This window comes from Theropithecus gelada, unplaced genomic scaffold, assembly GCF_003255815.1.
Source record: "Theropithecus gelada isolate Dixy unplaced genomic scaffold, Tgel_1.0 HiC_scaffold_15768, whole genome shotgun sequence".
NCBI lineage: Eukaryota > Metazoa > Chordata > Mammalia > Primates > Cercopithecidae > Theropithecus > Theropithecus gelada.
The window spans coordinates 26988-45481 of record NW_020257512.1 but is presented as its reverse complement, the minus strand read 5'-3'; the positions used below and the strand labels follow the sequence as shown (position 1 = coordinate 45481).

The following is an 18494-nucleotide window of genomic DNA, read 5'->3' as shown; positions in this document are numbered from 1 at the left end:
CATCCATCCTTCTAGCTGTCCATCTATCCACCCACCCATCCTTCTACCTACCAATCCCATCCATCCATCCCTCCGTCCATCCACTCATCCATCCGACAATTTTCCCAGACATCTATCTATCCATCTGTCATCCTTCTACCTACCCATCCTTCCATTTATCCATCCATCCATCCATCCTTCTATCCATCTACTCACCCATCCATCCTTCCACCCACCTATCCTATTAATCTACCCATCTACCCTTCCTTCTACCAACATATTCATCCATCTATCCATGCATTCTTCCTTCCTTCCTTCCTTCCTTCCTTCCTTCCTTCCTTCCTTCTATCCATCCATCTACCCACCCATCCTTTCACCCACCCATCCTTATATTCATCTACCCATCCACCCATCCTTCTACCTGCACATCCTTCTATCTATCCATTCATCCATCCATCCATCTTTCCAGCTATCTATATACCCACCCACCCTTCTACTTACCAATCCTATCCATGCACCCATTCTTCTACCGACCTACCCATCCATCCATCCATCCATCCATCCATCCACCCACCCATTCTCCCAGCCATCCATCTGTCCACTCATTCTACCTACCCATCTTTCTATCCATCCATCCTTTATCCGCCCATGCACTCATTCTTCTGTCCACCCATTCTTCTATTCATCTACACATCCATCCATCCATCCATTCATCCATCCATCCATCCATCCATCCATCCATCCATCCACCCATCCACCCATCCATCCTTCCAGCTGTCCGTCTATCCACCCATCCATTATTCTCCCCACCAATCCTATCCATCCATCCACCCACCCATCCATTCATCCATCTACCCATTCTTCCAGCCATTCACCCACCCATCCTATCCATCCATCCTTCTTCTTCTTCTTCTTTTTTTTTTTTTTTTGACAGAGTCTCACTCTGTTGCCAGACTGGAGTGCAGTGGCACAATCTCAGCTCACTGCAACCTCTGCCTCCTGGATACAAGCGATTCTTCTGCCTCAGCCTCCAGAGTAGCTGGGATTACAGGCATGTGCCACCATGCCTAGCTAAGTTTTGTATTTTTAGTAGAGGCAAGGTTTCACCATGTTGGCCAGGATGGTCTTGATACCTTGACCTCATGATCTGCCTGCCTTGGCCTCCCAAAGTGCTAGGATTATAGACGTGAACCACTGAGCCCAGCCCCATCAATCCATCCTTCTATACATCTACCCACCCACCCACTCATCCTTCCATCCACCCATCCTTCTAGCCATCCAGTCCTCTATTCATCCAACCATCCACCCATCCTTCTACCTACACATCCTTCTATGTATCCATCCATCCATCCTTACAGCTGTCCATCTATCCACCCACCCATTCTTCTGCCTACCAATCCTATCCATCCACCCATCCATCCACCCACCCATCCATTTACCCATCCACCCATTCTTCCAGCCATTCACCTACCCACCCATCCTATCCATCTATCCATCCATCCATCCATCCATCCTTCTATCCATCTACCTACCCACCCACCCACCCATCCTTCCATCCACCCATCCTTCTATCTATCCATTCTTCTATTCATCCAACCATCCACCCATCCTTCTACCCACACATCTTTCTATCCATCCATCCATCCTTCCAGCTATCCATCTATCCACCCACCCATCCTTCTACTTACCCATCCTATTCATCCATCCATCCATGCATCCATTCATCCATCCATCCATCCAGCCAGTCATTCATCTATCCATCCACCCATCTTTCTACCTACCAATCCCACTCATCCATCCATTCATCCTTTCATCCATCCTTCCAGTCATTCATCTGTCCATCCATTCATTCTTCTACCTTACTTATCTTTCTATCCAGCCAGCCATCTATCCATCCACCCATCCTTCTGCCTACCAATCCTTCTATCCACCAGTCTATTCATCCATCCATCCATCCATCCACCATCCTTCCATCCACCATCATTCCATCCTATGGATGTGTACCAGGGATATGTAACGTGGAAGCCACAGTTCCAGCAGCCTCTGCTCAGTCCAGTGAGGGAACAGTCACAGAAACATAACCAGAACCCTGTGGCAAGCACAGCCTAGAGCCAAGCACTGGACAATGTGAGAGTCCAAAGGAGGACCTCACCAGACAGGGGCTAGGAGCTAGGAAGCTATCCTGGAATAGGAAATGCCAAGATTGAATTTAAAGGATAAGTGGGTATTAGACAGAGTTCTAGGTGGCAGAATAGTATGCGCAAAAGCCCCCCAGAGGCTTCACTCTTCAGGGTGTGGAGCTGTAGAAGGTGAGGTGTGGGTATGAGTTGGGGCAGGGGAAAAAGGAGGGTTGCACCAGAGCCACAACTTGAGGAGTATGCAGCCAGGATCTACACACTACCTCTCAGGACCACCCCTACTGGCCCTGGCTCTGCCCTCTGAGGCCCTGTCAGAACTGCCACCACCTCTTCCTCATGACAGACACTCAAGTGCTAGAAGCCCTGGGCTCCCACAGGTCCAGCAAGGCTATCCCTGGAGATTGATTCCTCAAGGGGAGACTTTGGGACCTGCATGGGACTGAGAGCTGCCCCAGGCCACAGGCTGGGTCAGGGGCACTCAGGTGCACCCAGCTGCCCCAGCAGCTTGGCAGAGACCACTGGGCCCCAGCAGGTGCCGGAGGGAGGAGAGGACTCAGAAACTGACCGGTGGGTTTTAAGGGGCAGCTGGGGAGCACTGAAGCCTTGGGGTGAGTGGAGGCCAGGGTTTGGGGGCCAGAGTGGAATGCAGTGTCCTGGTGGGTTGAGCACTGTGGATAGGCGCTCATGAGGGGCGGCTGTGAGGGTGAATTACAGCTCCACCAAGCACTAGCCTAGGTGCTTTGTATTTGATCTTCACAACAGCCCTGGGGCAACTATTATCATCATCACCCGCTCCCCATCTTGCAGATGAAGAAACTGAGGTTCCGAGAGGTTACACATAACCACTGGGAAATGGAGAGTTATGATTTAAACCCAGCTCCAGTCCATGTAGGTCCCAAAGCCTCCCCCGAGCTCTCTTCCTCAAAGTTACACTCTGTCTCGGTTTCGAGCGTGGCTATGAAGTTCCTGGCATAGAGCAGACATTCTATTTATGGGGACTGCCCCATCTTCCCACATACCCGGCTTTCTCACATACCTTGGGCTCAGTCCCAGGGAAAACAAGAAACCTTAATTTGCAAAAGCACCTGAGAGTTTAATCTTGCCTTTGGTGTTAAATCTTAAGAACCCGCCGGGCGCGGTGGCTCAAGCCTGTAATCCCAGCACTTTGGGAGGCCGAGGCGGGCGGATCACAAGGTCAGGAGATCGAGACCATCCTGGCTAACACGGTGAAACCCCGTCTCTACTAAAAATACAAAAAACTAGCCGGGCGAGGTGGCGGGCGCCTGTAGTCCCAGCTACGCGGGAGGCTGAGGCAGGAGAATGGCGTAAACCCGGGAGGCGGAGCTTGCAGTGAGCCAAGATAGCGCCACTGCACTCCAGCCTGGGCAACAGAGCGAGACTCCGTCTCAAAAAAAAAAAAAAAAAAAAAAATCTTAAGAACCCTACCCCACGAATGGCAAGCTCTCTTTACATGTTAAGTATTTCCTTTATAAACTAAGAACTTCAGACGGCTCGATTCGGACTTGGCTGCTGTAGACCTCATCAAAACCAATATGCCTGATTTCCTCTGCGCAGCGCAGCCTTGCCCTTATCCGATGGCGCCACCTAATGGCCACGTTTCACCTGTGCAAGCCAAATACATCCTGAAAGACAGCTTCTCCATCTTTTGCGAGCCTGGCTATGAGCTTCTGCAAGTGAGTTAAAACAAGACTAAGTACACCACGATCAATCACGATCGCTTTGAAATGTGAACATATTTCTATCTGCAGATATGTGAAAGCAAAGTGGGAAAATCGTGTGTCAGCATGATTTCTTTTGTCTATCTTTAAATGATAAAAAGCCAAGAAATAAGTTTGCAGAGGACAAAAAGGATGGCTATGGAAAATTTGATTCTGGGAATTCTACCCTTTCTTTCTTTTTCTTTTCTTTTTTTCTTTTTTTTTTTTTTTTTTGAGACGGAGTCTCGCTCTGTCGCCCAGGCTGGAGTGCAGTGGCGCGATCTCGGCTCACTGCAAGCTCCGCTTCCTGGGTTCACGCCATTCTCCTGCCTCAGCCTCCCGAGTAGCTGGGACTACAGGCGCCCGCCACCTCGTCTTTTGTGTTTTTTAGTAGAGACGGGGTTTCACCGTGTTAACCAGGATGGTCTCGATCTCCTGACCTCGTGATCCGCCCGTCTCGGCCTCCCAAAGTGCTGGGATTACAGGCGTGAGCCACCGCACCTGGCCTCTTTCTTTTTTCTGTAAACGTAACTTTAAATTTACCTAAGCGAGCCCTGTTTTAAAGCTACTTTGGAAAGCTGGTGATGAAAATAGGCAATTGGCCAGGCGCAGGGGCTCACACCTGTATTCCCAGCACTTTGGGAGGCCGAGGCAGGCAGATCACTTGAGGCCAGGAGTTCGAGACCAGCCTGGCCAACGTGATGAAACCCCATCTCTACTAAAAATACAAAAATTAGGCCTGGCGTGGTGGCTCACGCCTGTAATCCCAGCACTATGGGAGGCCGAGGCTGGCAGATCACAAGGTCAGGAGATCGAGACCATCCTGGCCAACATGGTGAAACCCCATCTCTACTAAAAATTCACACACAAAAAATTAGCCGGGCGTGGTAGTGGGCGCCTGTAGTCCCAGCTACTCGGGAGGCTGAGGCAGGAGAATGGCGTGAACCCAGGGGGTGGAGCTTGCAGTGAGCCGAGATCACGCCACTGCACTCCAGACTGGGTGACAGAGCCAGACTCCATCTCAAATAATAATAATAATAATAATTAATAATAATAATAATAATGATGATGATAATAATAATAAGAAGAAGAAGGCCGGGCGCGGTGGCTCAAGCCTGTAATCCCAGCACTTTGGGAGGCCGAGGCGGGTGGATCACGAGGTCAGGAGATCGAGACCATCCTGGCTAACATGGTGAAACCCCGTCTCTACTAAAAATACAAAAAACTAGCCGGGCGTGGTGGCGGGCGCCTGTAGTCCCAGCTACTCGGAGGCTGAGGCAGGAGAATGGCGTGAACCTGAGAGGCGGAGCTTGCAGCGAGCCGAGATCGCGCCACTGCACTCCAGCCTGGGTGACACAGCGCGAGACTCTGTCTCAAAAAAAAAAAAAAAAAAAAAAAAAGAAGAAGAAGAAGAAAAAGTAAAAATGTAAACATTAGATGGGGTAGTAGCCCCGTCTCTACTAAAAATACAAAAATTATTAGGTGGCCGGCGCCTGTAATCCCAGCTACCCAGGTGGCCGAGGCAGGAGAATCGCTTGAGCCTGGGAGGCGCAGGTTGCAGTCAGCTGAGATTGCACCACTGCACTGCAGCCTGGGTGAGAGAGCAAGACTCTGTCTCAAAAAAATGCATAAAATAAAATAAAATGGGCAACTTTTCTGTTGGTCATACACGACAGCAGCTCTTCGTAAAGTGGCTGGAACGACAGAAAGATGAGTTTGCTATCCTGTTCCATGTGCCCTGCCTAGCATCAAATTAAAGTCCTCCCCCTGGTCAAATGACCTTTCCATGAAACAACTCCTGGGCCCACAAAAAGGTAGACAGGCCTGGGAAATAGTGTATTCTGCAAAGTTATAAATAGTGATCACTGTTAAGGGAGGAGTATAATTTCAAAAAATGCTTAGCATGTTGTTTTAGGGGCACAGGTAAGAAATTAACACGTCCTCTTTATGTTCTTCAAAATTGTCACTGAATCCCAGTGGTAAGAAGTAATAACATTGGAATGATAACTAACTATGCAATCCACAGTCCTGTGGAGGGTCAAAAAAAAAAAAAAAAGTGAGACACTTTTCCCACCTTGCAAACTTCTTGGGCGGGCTCTTTTCCACAGCTCCTCGGACCACAAACCTCTTTAGTTTCTGACTTAACACAAGAAGTCCTGAAATCCTTTGAAGCACGAGGTTTCTGCCAAAGCCATCGTCTTTTATTTTAATGTTTGATTTTAGAAACACATTATCTCAGCAAGTCAAAAAATGACACTGGCAGTGAAAGCTGGTGGACAGCACACAGACGAAACTCACAAAAGAATTCTTAGGAGCCCTCCTCCAGCTAATGGCTACAGGCTAGACAGATACACAGACATACTTGCAAGTCCTATCACACCTGCTTTTTCAAACTTGTCACCACAGCCCTCTGTTTTTTTTTTTTTCTTTTTGGACAGGGTCTCACTTTGTCACGCAGGTTGGAGGGCAGGGGTGCGATATCATGGCCCACCACAGCCTTGACCTCTCAGGTTCAAGCAATCTCTCACCCCAGCCTCCCAAGTAGCTGGGACTACAGGCGAGCACCAACATGCCCGGCTAATTTTTGTCTTTTTTGTAGAGGTGGGGAGGTCTCACTATGTTGCCCAGGCTGGTCTCGAACTTCTGAGCTCAAGCAGTCCTCCCACCTTGGTTGGCCTCCGAATGTGCTGGGATCACAGGCGTGAACCACTGTGCCTGGCCCTCTGTCACTTTATATAAAGAAATGGTGGAACATCAGATACAGAAATGTTGAGATATGATGATGATGACGATGATTTGAGACAGGGTCTCACTCTATCACCCAGGCTGGAGTGCAGTGTTGCAATATCAGCTCACTGCAACCCCCGCCTCACACGTTCAAGCAATTCTCCTGCCTCAACCTCCTGAGGAGCCGGGATTACAGGTGCACGCCACCACGCCAGGCTAAATTTTTGTATTTTTTAGTAGAGACAGGGTTTCACCATGGTGGCCAGGCTGGTCTTGAACTCCTGGCCTCAAGTGATCCATCTGCCTTGGTCTCCAGGTGTGCTGGGATTACAGGCATGAGCCACCACACCCGGCTGAGATCTGATATGTTTTTGTATTACAGTGAAAAACAAACAAACAAACAAAAGAATCATAAATTGCTGCAAAGTTTCCATCTGATTCATAAAATGCCAATACCTGTTGAACAATGAAATACATAACCTAGGTGGCATAGATGTGCACTGAGGCGGTGAGGCAGTGCGTCCATGTGCCAGGTCCGCTCAACCCCAGCACATGCAGATACTGGTCATGTGCGATGCCACCCGCTTTGGGAGTACCTCGTAAAACACTAGAATAGGAAGTACTGTGAGAGCACAGCTTTGGGGAGTGATTTTATGATATACACAAGGAAATTAATATATTCTGAATTCTTCTTCAGGGTCACTTGCCCCTGAAATCATTTGCCGCAGTTTGTCAGAAAGACGGATCTTGGGACCAGCCAATGCCCTCGTGCAGCAGTACGGTCATGTGGTGACTACAACCCTCATAACCGCCCGGAACTCCCTCTGCTGCTAACTGTTGCTGCTTCTATTGCTTCTCTGGTTTTCTGTTTCTTTCTTTTCTTTTTCTTCTTCTTCTTCTTTTTTTTTTTTTTTTTTTTTGAGATAGGGTCTTGCTCTGTTGCCCAGACTAGAGTGCAGTGGTGTGATCTTGGCTCACTGCGACTTCTGTCTCCCAGGCTTAAGCAATCCTCCTGCCTCAACCTCCTGAGTAGCTGGGACTACAGGTGCCTGACACCACGCCTGGCTAATTTTTGTATTGTTTGTAGAGACAGAGTTTTACCATGTTGCCCAGGCTGGTCTCGAACTCCTGACCTCAAGTGATCCGCCCGTCTCAGCCTCCCAAAGTGCCAAGATTATAGGCGTGAGCCACTGTGCCTGGATCCTTGTTTTTTTTTTTTTTTTTTTTTTTTTTTGAGACGGAGTCTTGCTCTGTCACCCAGGCTGGAGTGCTGTGGCCGGATCTCAGCTCACTGCAAGCTCCGCCTCCCGGGTTCCCGCCATTCTCCTGCCTCAGCCTCCGGAGTAGCTGGGACTACAGGCGCCCGCCACCTCGCCCGGCTAGTTTTTTTGTATTTTTTAGTAGAGACGGGGTTTCACCGTGTTCACCAGGATGGTCTCGATCTCCTGACCTCGTGATCCGCCCGTCTCGGCCTCCCAAAGTGCTGGGATTACAGGCTTGAGCCACCGCGCCCGGCCGATCCTTGTTTTTTTAATGATCCGTTTATCAGCACTTGAATTTCAAATTTGCTTCTTTTCTCCCATCTCTCAGTGCACTCTTAGAGGTTAAAACAACCAACCTACTAGGGAAGGGATATGCTTAGAAAAGCATATTCTTTGACAAGTTGTTTTTTGTTTTTTGTTTTTTCTGAGACAGGGTCTTACTCTGTTGACCAGGTTGGAGTACAGTGGTGTGATCTCGGATCATGCAACCTCTGCCTCCTGGGTTCAAGCGATTCTCCCACGTCAGGCTCCCCAGGAGCTGGGAGGCACTACCAGCACATGCCACTATGCCAGGCTAATTTTTGTATTTTTTTGGTAGAGATGGGGGTTTCACCATGTTGGCCAGGCTGATCTTCAACTCCTGACCTCAGGTGATCTGCCCACCTTGGCCTCCCAAAGTGTGAGTACGTGTCTGTGTGTGTGTGTGTTTGAGATGGAGTCTCACTCTGTCACCCAGGCTGGAGTGCAGGGGCAATCTCAGCTCATTGCAACCTCTGCCTCCCAGGTTCAAAAGATTCTCGTGCCTCAGCCTCCTGAGTAGCTAGGATTACAGGCACATGCCACCACACCCCGCAAATTTTTGTATTTTTTTGGTAGAGATGAGGTTTCACCATGTTGGCCAGGCTGGTCTCGAACTCCTGACCTCAAGTGATCCACCTGCCTCAGGCTCCCAAAGTGTGTTCTTTGACAATATTTTTTTTTTTTTGGAGACGGAGTCTTGCTCTGTAGCCCAGGCTGGGGTGCAGTGGTGCAATCTTGGCTCACTGCAACCTCCACCTCCTGGGTTTAAGCAATTCTCCTGCCTCAGCTTCCTAAGTAGCTGGAACTACAGGCACACGCCACCACACCTGGATAATTTTTTGTATTTTAGTAGAGACGGGGTTTCACCGTGTTGCCCAAGCTGGTTTGAAGTCCTGAGCTCAGGCAATCCGTCTGCCTCGGCCTCCCAAAGCACTGGGATTACAGGCATGAGCCACAGTGCCTGGCCTGACAATATTTTTCTAAGTATAAAAATAATAATATTCATGGTAGAAGATGGAAGATAGAAAATACAGAAAATTATGAACATCTTAATGCCCATAATGCCACCATATGCAAGTATAATCATTACTTTGTTTTTTTTTTTTTTTTTTTTTTTTTTTGAGATGGAGTCTTGCTCTGTCCCCCAGGCTGGAGTGCAGTGGCGCGATCTCGGCTCACTGCAAGCTCCGCCTCCTGGGTTCACGCCATTCTCCTGCCTCAGCCTCCCGAGTAGCTGGGACTACAGGCGCCCGCCACCACACCCGGCTAATTTTTTTTTTGTATTTTAGTAGAGACGGGGTTTCACCGTGTTAGCCAGGATGGTCTCGATCTCCTGACCTCGTGATCCGCCCGTCTCGGCCTCCCAAAGTGCTGGGATTACAGGCTTGAGCCACCGCGCCTGGCCTAATCATTACTTTGTTTATGTTTATTTATTTTTTATTTTTTGAGACAGAGTCTCGTTCTGTTGCCCAGGCTGGAGTGGAGTGGTGCCATCTAGACTCACTGCAAGCTCCTCCTGCTGGGTTCAAGCAATTATTCTGCCTCAGCCTCCTGAGTAGCTGGGATTACAGGCGCCTGTCACCAAGCCCAGCTAATTTTTGTATTTTTAGTAGAGACGAGGTTTCACCACGTTGGCCAGGCTGGTCTTGAACTGCTGACTTCAAGTGATCCACCCGCTTCAGCCTCCCAAAGTGTTGGGATTACAGGCGTGAGCCACCGCGACCAGCCAGTTTTTTTTTTTTTTTTTTTTAAACAGGGTCTCATTCTGTCGCCCAGGCTGGAGTGCAGTGGCACAGTCTCGGCTCACTGAAACCACCTCCTCCGGGGTTCAAGCGATTCTCCTGCTTCAGCTTCCCCAGTAGCTGGGATTAGAGGTGCCTGCCACCACAACCCGTAATTTTTTAATTTTAATAGAGGTGGAGTTTCACCATGTTGCCCAGGCTTGTCTCGCACTCATAATCTCAAGTGATCCACCCACCTTGGCCTCCCAAAGTGCTGAGATTACAGGTGTGAGCCACCAGGCCCGGCCTAATCGTTACTCTTTTGGCGTGTGTCCCTCCAATTACACACAATTCACACATGTGAGCAAGTATATACTACTGTATGTAGAAAGGGGGGTAATTTTATGTGGTAATACATACACCCCAAACTGGGATAATGATGTACATTACCATTTTGTGAACTAAAAATCATGTATTTTTTTCTCTTTTTTTTTTTTTTTTTTTTTTTNCAAGCAAATAACACAGAGCATGGAAAAGAGCATGTCACTTATACCATGAACCATGTAGAAAAGCTTGACTATGTTTTTTGTTGTTGTTGTTGTTGTTTTGTTTTTTTTTTTTTTTTTGAGACGGAGTCTCGCTCTGTCGCCCAGGCTAGAGTGCAGTGGCCGGATCTCAGCTCACTGCAAGCTCCGCCTCCCGCGTTCACGCCATTCTCCGGCCTCAGCCTCCCGAGTAGCTGGGACTACAGGCGCCCGCCACCTCGCCCGGCTAGTTTTTTGTATTTCTTAGTAGAGACGGGGTTTCACCGTGTTAGCCAGGATGGTCTCGATCTCCTGACCTCGTGATCCACCCGTCTCGGCCTCCCAAAGTGCTGGGATTACAGGCTTGAGCCACCATGCCCAGTGAGCTTTAGAAAGACTTCCAAGTCTTTCTCAATACTTCAACTTATTAAGAGGATCAGAAGAATAAGCTGAATTTTTTGTTTTGGAGACAAGGTCTCTATCACCCAGGCTGTAGTGCAGTGGTATGATCATAGTTCACTACAACCTCATCCTCCCAGGCTCAAGCGATCCTCCTGCTTCAGCCTCCAGAATAGCTGAGACCATACCACCAAGCCCAGCCAACTTACCTTTTGTAGACAGGGTTTTAATGTTGCCCAGGCTGGTCTTGAACTCCTGGTCTCAAGTGACCTTCCCACCTTGGCCTCCCAAAATGCTGATTACAGGTTTGAACCACCAAGCCTGCGTCCTCCAATCTTACTGTCGTGTCCTTTTCTACCCTTATTGCCTTGTGAATTGCAAGCTTTTACATCCAACCAGCCTGTGCCGTGTCGCGTGCTATTCTGCTGCAGACCTTTCTTTTTTTTTTTTTTTTTTTTTTTTTTGAGACGGAGTCTCACTCTGTTGCCCAGGCTGGAGTGCAGTGGCTGGATCTCAGCTCACTGCAAGCTCCGCCTCCTGGGTTTACGCCATTCTCCTGCCTCAGCCTCCCGAGTAGCTGGGACTACAGGCGCCCGCCACCTCGCCCGGCTAGTTTTTTTGTATTTTTTAGTAGAGACGGGGTTTCGCCAGGTTAGCCAGGATGGTCTCGATCTCCTGACCTCGTGATCCGCCCGTCTCGGCCTCCCAAAGTGCTGGGATTACAGGCTTGAGCCACCGCGCCCGGCCAGACCTTTCTTATATTGACGTGAGGGTGCTAAGGAGCTCCGGTGGTTTCAAATTCCCTTTCTCCAGGAAAGATAGCACACCTCTTCCTCCGCATGGACCACTCCCCTCAGTTCAGCCATTTAGTTACCTTCCCCCTCAGCCTCCCAATAATTGGGACAAAAGGCACGTGCCACCATGCTCGACTTTTTAATCTCTTGTAGAGAGGGGGTCTTGCCGTGTTGCCCAGGCTGGTCTCAAACTCCTGGGCTCAAGGGATTTGCCTGCCTCAGTCTCCCAAAGGTGCTTCTCCAGACCTTTGGAAAGTTAGCATTGAAATGATCAATGCATTCCTCCCTCCCATGCTTCTTTCTTAGTTGTTGACTGTGGCCCTCCTGATGATCTACCCAGTGGCCGAGTGGAGTACATCACAGGTCCTGAAGTGACCACCTACAAAGCTGTGATTCAGTACAGCTGTGAAGAGACCTTCTACACAATGAAAGTGAATGATGGTATGCATATTGTTCAAAGTTGGGGGTGGGCAATACTTGGAACTTAAGCCCCCATGGTCTGAAAATAAACTTTAACCAACATTTTTGGCTAAGGCTAGACAAAAGATTAAAAGTCACTTCTCCCATCCGCTAAGTGAAATATTATAGCTAAAGTGACTTTAATGTCAATTTGCAAAAATCTGAAAACGGATCTAGTAAATGACTACTACAAACACACAATATATTCCAAATGGTTTAATTTAACAAGTCAAAACCTTATCATTAAGCACTTGAGATCTTGATACATATTCAAGTTACACATCTAAAAGGTTTCCACTTTGCAAGCAAACATGGTAATGCAGAGACCTCCTACTTATGAAATCATGTAAAATGGTTCTTCAGACACCTCTATTTCCCACGGATGCTCAAGAATCGACATTTTTCAAGGGGGTATTCAAGCAAATGACAACCATCTTATACATGCAGTTAAACATTTTTGCTTTTCCAATGATTTGCAGGTAAATATGTGTGTGAGGCTGATGGATTCTGGACGAGCTCCAAAGGAGAAAGATCACCGCCAGTCTGTGAGCCTGGTAATGGACACATTTATACAAGACATTGGTAATTGATGGAAAGTAGAACTGGGTAGGAGGCAGTAAGGAGAGTTTTAGCTGTGGTAGGCAGAAATGTAACTTCAGCACTTGGCTCTTAGGCTAAGTTATTATTTCCAAATAGTATGTTCTCATTACCCCCTTTCCATATAGAGAGGTTGTTAGGTGCTGACTGCATCAGTCATTTATTTTTGACCTTATAACTAGGCAAGCATAAAAAATTAAATGATTTTTAGGCCAGGTGTGGCTCATGCCTGTAATCCCAGCACTTTGGGAGGCTGAGGCAGGTGGGTCACCTGAGGCTGGGAGTTTGAGACCACGCTGACCAGCATGGAGAAATCCCGTCTCTACTAAAAATACAAAATTAGCCGGGCGTAGTGGTACATGCCTGTAATCCCAGCTACTTGAGAGGCTGAAGCAGGAGAATCGCTTGAACCCGGGAGGTAGAGGTTGCAATGAGCTGAGATCGCACCATTATACTCCAGTCTGGGCAACAGTAGTGATATTCCATATCAAAAAAAAAAAAAAAAAAAAAAAAGGATTTTAAAAATTATCTTGAACAATTTATACATTTATAAATACGAGTTCTTCTGTTGAGTTACTATTCTGTTAAAATGCTATTAAAACCCAAAGCTAATAATTTCCCGAAGCAATTGTTTTCAACATCTAGTTTTTAAACATCAATGCAATCTTTTAATAGCGCTTTTTAAATTTTTTTAAACCAGAATTGGCTCCAAAGATAATAGTTGAGTAGAATGATTTTTTTTTTTTTTTGAGAGGGAGTCTCGCCGCTCTGTCGCCAGGTTGGAGTGCAGTGGTGCAATCTCGGCTCACTGCAACCTCCCCCTCTGTAGAATTATTAAAAAAAAAACAAATCGAGGCCAGGCGCGGTGACTCACGCCTGTAATCCCAGCACTTTGGGAGGCTGAGGCGGGTGGATCACGAGGTCAGGAGATCGAGACCATCCTGGCCAACATGGTGAAACCCCGTCTCTACTTAAAAAAAAAAAAAAAGAATTAGCCAGGCGCGGTGGCGGGCGCCTGTAGTCCCAGCTACTCAGGAGGCTGAGGCAGGAGAATGGCGGGAACCCGGGAGACGGAGCTTGCAGTGAGCCAAGATCTCGCCACTGCACTCCAGCCTGGGCAACAGAGCCACACAGTGTCTTAGAAAAAAAAAAAAAAGCACTTTGGGAGGCTGAGGCGGGCGGATCACGAGGCCAGGAGACCGAGACCAGTCTGGCTAACATGGTGAAACCCCGTCTCTATTAAAAATACAAAAAATTAGCTGGGCGCGGCGGCGGGCGCCTGTAGTCCCAGCTACTCGGGAGACTGAGGCAGGAGAATGGCATGAACCCGGGAAGCGGAGCTTGCAGTGAGCCGAGATTGTGCCATCGCACTCCAGCCTGGGTGACAGCAAGACTCTGTCTCAAAAAACAAAACAAAACAAAAAGATAATAATATATTAATTACCAAAATCAGAAAGATAATAATATATTAATTACCCTTGTGTTATTTGGCTCAGGTTTTTTTTTTTTTTTTTTTTAAAGACGGAGTCGCTCTGTCGCCCAGGCTGAAGTGCAGAGGCGCGATCTCGGCTCACTGCAAGCTCCGCCTCCCGGGTTCACACCATTCTGCCTCAGCCTCCCCAGTAGCTGGGACTACAGGCGCCTGCCGCCACTCCCGGCTAATTTTTTTGTATTTTTGTAAAGATGGGGTTTCACTGTGTTAGCCAGGATGGTCTCGATCTCCTGACCTCGTGATCCACCCGCCTCAGCCTCCCAAAGTGCTGGGATTACAGGCGTGAGCCATCACGCCTGGCCCAGTCTAGGTTTTAATGCAAGTGCACTACCTCAATAGGGAACATACGCTACATTAATGGGTGTATTTAATTTGCAATAAAGATACAAAACTTAGTTTGGAAGAATCAACTAGACCAAAAATATAATTCTGGAACCTGCAGGGTCCTAGCCACAAATGCAACATTCTAATGTCTAAAACATTTGTATGTTCAAAGGTAAAAGTAATTTTGCAAAGATATTGACTTTAGTTCCTGCTTTCCTAGGTTTACATAAATCCCCATTTTACAAGTAGGAAAACAGAAACAGAGAAAGGTTATGTCCTTCTAATTCCTATGCACATCATCCAGTCCATCTGCTCAGACAATGCCTGCTTGCCCTGTTAATTTTCCTAATTTTTTTTTTTTTTTGAGATGGAGTTTTGCTCTTGTAGCCCAGGCTAGAGTGCAGTGATATGACTTGGCTCACTGCAACCTCTGCCTCCCAGGTTCAAGCAATTCTCCTGCCTCAGCCTCCCGAATAGCTGGGATTACAGGTGCCCACCACCATGCCCGGCTAATTTTTGTGTATGTAGTAGAGACAGCATCTCACCATGTTGGCCAGGCTGGTCTCAAACTCCTGACCTCAGGTGATCCACCCACCTCAGCCTTCCTAAGTGCTGGGATTACAGGTGTGATACTGCACCCAGCCAATTTCCCCATCTTTTTAAAATTTTTTTGAGACAGTCTTGCTCTGTCGCCCAGCCTAGAGTGCAGTGGCGCGATCTCGACTCACTGCAAGCTCCGCCTCCTGGGTTCCCGCCATTCTCCTGCCTCAGCCTCCCGAATAGCTGGGACTACAGGCATCTGCCACCACACCCGGCTCACTTTCTGTATTTTTAGTAGAGATGGGATTTCACCATGTTAGCTAGGATGGTCTTGATCTCCCGACCTCGTGATTCGCCTGCCTTGGCCTCCCAAAGTGCTGGGATTACAGGCATGAGCCACCATGCCCTGCCTTCCCAATCTTACAGACCAAATTATTTTAGCAAAACAAAGTAACTTCTAAAAGTCAGTTTTCACTAATCTCATTTTCTGAGGAGCTAAGAAATACCAAAAGGTTTTATCAGGTGTTTGAACTGCGATGTTTTAAAATAGCCTCACTTGCCTGTATAGGTGGTCACCCACCAACTCATGTAATGTAACTTTTGGTTGACATCGAATACATACTTGAAAGTGGTCATAATTTAAGAAAAACATGACTGACATTTTACAAAGGCTCTCTACCTATCTGCTTTTCTCCCTCAGTTTGTGGACTATCAGCCCGTACAACAGGAGGGCGTATATATGGAGGGCAAAAGGCAAAACCTGGTGATTTTCCTTGGCAAGTCCTGATATTAGGTGGAAGCACAGCAGCAGGTGCACTTTTATATGACAACTGGGTCCTCACAGCTGCTCATGCCATATATGAGCAAAAACATGATGCATCCTCCCTAGACATTCGATTGGGCGCCCTGAAGAGACTATCGCCTCATTATACACAAGCCTGGGCTAAAGCTGTTTTTATACATGAAGGTTATACTCATGATGCTGGCTTTGACAATGACATAGCACTGATTAAATTGAATAACAAAGTTGTAATCAATAGCAACATCACGCCTATTTGTCTGCCAAGAAAAGAAGCTGAATCCTTTATGAGGACAGATGACATTGGAACTGCATCTGGATGGGGATTAACCCAAAGAGGCTTACTTGCTAGAAATCTAATGTATGTCGACATACCAATTGTTGACCATCAAAAATGTACTGCTGCATATGAAAAGCCACCCTATTCAGGGGGAAGTGTAACTGCTAACATGCTTTGCGCTGGCTTAGAAAGTGGGGGCAAGGACAGCTGCAGAGGTGACAGCGGAGGGGCACTGGTGTTTCTAGATAATGAAACACAGAGGTGGTTTGTGGGAGGAATAGTGTCCTGGGGTTCCATGAATTGTGGGGAAGCAGGTCAGTACGGAGTCTATACAAAAGTCATTAACTATATTCCCTGGATCCAGAACATAATTAGTAATTTTTAATTCGCATGTCTGCAGTCAGTCAAGGATTCCTCATTTTTAGAAATGCCTGTGAAGACCTTGGCAGCGTGACCTGAGAAGCATTAATCATTACTATGAACATGGCAGTTGTTGCTCCACCCAAAAAACAGACTCCAGGTGAGACTGCTATTATTTCTCCACTTACCAGTTTAATTCCAACCTTACCCACTGACTCAAGGGGACATAAGCTACGAGTGATAGTCACCTTTGCCAACCCAATGTAATGTCACTGCTCAAATTACATTTTGTTACTTTAAAAGGCCAGTCTCTTTTCATACTGGCTGTTGGCATTTCTGTAAACTGCCTGTCCATGGTCTTTGACTGTTTTTAAACTTGTTCTTATTGATCTCTGTAAGTGCTTTATATATTATAGCAGTATTGATTCAAGGATAACCTTGAATCTTTTGGGGTAGGCAGGCTGGAAACACAATACTTCAGCCCAGGTACCGACTAAAATTTCCATGTTAAAAACCAATACCACAAATTGGTGGGATACAATTATTCACTTATCAAATCGTCAGACAAAAGGAACGTGAATAGCAGTACTATTTCATATTGTTAAAGACAACATAAACTTCCCAAAGGACTATTTGGCAATACATTTTAAGCAAGACCAGGCATGTTCAGGGAGAGTGGCAGGCCATAGACTGGCAATACATTTCAAAAGCCCTTAAAAAGCATGCATAATCTTCGACTTAGCAATTTCAATGCTAAGAATTTATTTTAGCAGTAAGGATATTCCCAGCAATTGGAAATAACCTGAATAATGTTCAAATTCAGAAGACTGAATCAAAACGTGGCATTTCCACAAGATGAAAAATGGCATTAGAAATAAGTGGTGACGTTATAGATAAATCTGTAATTTTTTTCCCTTTACAATGAACATGAAATACTTGGGCACAGTGATGCCTAACAAGAGCACAGATCACACAACAGTTGAGTCAAGTACAGAACACTAATACACAGTTAGGAGCTACTTTGCTTGTACTCAACAACAAAATCATTCTTACTATTACACATTATCTCTTGGATTACGGAGTAGTTCCTACTTTTTCCTACTAAGGACAAAACTTAAGTGCTGATTTAACCTTAAAAATCTCATTTCATTTTAGGTGCCTATTCCTTCCTAAAAGGTTTGAATAGCTAACATTCAAGTTTTTCAGTCTAACAGTTAACATTCCATGTAAAAGTTTACCGTGAGTCTTGGCCTCATTTCTCTTGTGCATATAAAGTATAAAGTACAACTTCTTGAGACTCAATTTTTATTTTCTTTTTTTAGACTCAATCTTTAAAGGTAACTTTCCAGCATCTGTATGTCACATATAAAAAGAAATCGTGTTTTTCCAGTAAGACTCCAGACACTAAACTGTGGTGTCAAAAAAAATTTTTATTTAGCTGGTTCAAAAAATTTTTTAGAATGAATGCATTTAGATGACCAAATAGATTTTTAAAAACAAATCTTTGCCAAATAGTTTAAGTACTTCTAAACTTCAAAATCTTTTTAGGGTAAAATAAATACCCGTATCTATGCAGTACCATAAACATGTTAATAAAAGGCTACTCAACATTGAAAGCCTTCTAAGACCAGTAACTGAAATTTACACAAGTGTAAAGAAGGGATTAAACCATGCCGTCGACAAGTTAACTTACCCCTGGGCTTCTTGAAGGCTTGTCAGTTTAGTCTTTGGAGGTCCCCGAGTACCATTTTAAGTGTTACCATGTTACTGCTGCTGAGTAATAGTGCAAGTGCTAAAATGCAAAATTCAGATGGTACAGGGTTTGGAAATCATGCAGATTTAGATGCAGATTAAAAAAAAATTAAAACAACTCAAGATCCCTTTACAGAGGAAACCAAATAATGAAACAATGTGGCGATTACAAGTCTAAAGGATGACTTCATTTATAAATGTTTAAAACACGTAACTTGCAAAATGACAAACCTATTTATCATAATCTAATTAGGTAAGGGCATTAACTACTAACACAACAAATGTCGCATTCTTCCAACTAGAAAATGAGCTCAACTCTCACAGAATTA

At 46.2% G+C, this 18494-nt stretch overlaps 1 protein-coding gene across 1 annotated transcript; it reads left to right on the top strand.

The window, feature by feature from the left end:
• Positions 1-3670: 3670 nt before the first annotated feature.
• Positions 3671-17351, top strand: LOC112616993 (mannan-binding lectin serine protease 2-like). The gene is made up of 5 exons (XM_025373721.1): positions 3671-3811; positions 7260-7338; positions 11869-12003; positions 12501-12575; positions 15675-17351. Exons 1-5 carry the CDS (start codon positions 3671-3673, stop codon positions 16436-16438), a joined length of 1194 nt encoding a protein of 397 aa, XP_025229506.1. The 3' UTR covers positions 16439-17351.
• The last annotated feature ends 1143 nt before the right edge of the window (positions 17352-18494 follow it).

Excerpts from the sequence above, each read along its gene's own strand:
- LOC112616993 (XM_025373721.1), top strand. The coding sequence starts at position 3,671 with ATGCCTGATTTCCTCTGCGCAGCGCAGCCTTGCCCTTATCCGATGGCG. Across the intron at positions 3,812-7,259 it reads CTGGCTATGAGCTTCTGCAA|GGTCACTTGCCCCTGAAATC; the intron begins GTGAGTTAAAAC and ends ATTCTTCTTCAG. Across the intron at positions 7,339-11,868 it reads GCCAATGCCCTCGTGCAGCA|TTGTTGACTGTGGCCCTCCT; the intron begins GTACGGTCATGT and ends CTTCTTTCTTAG.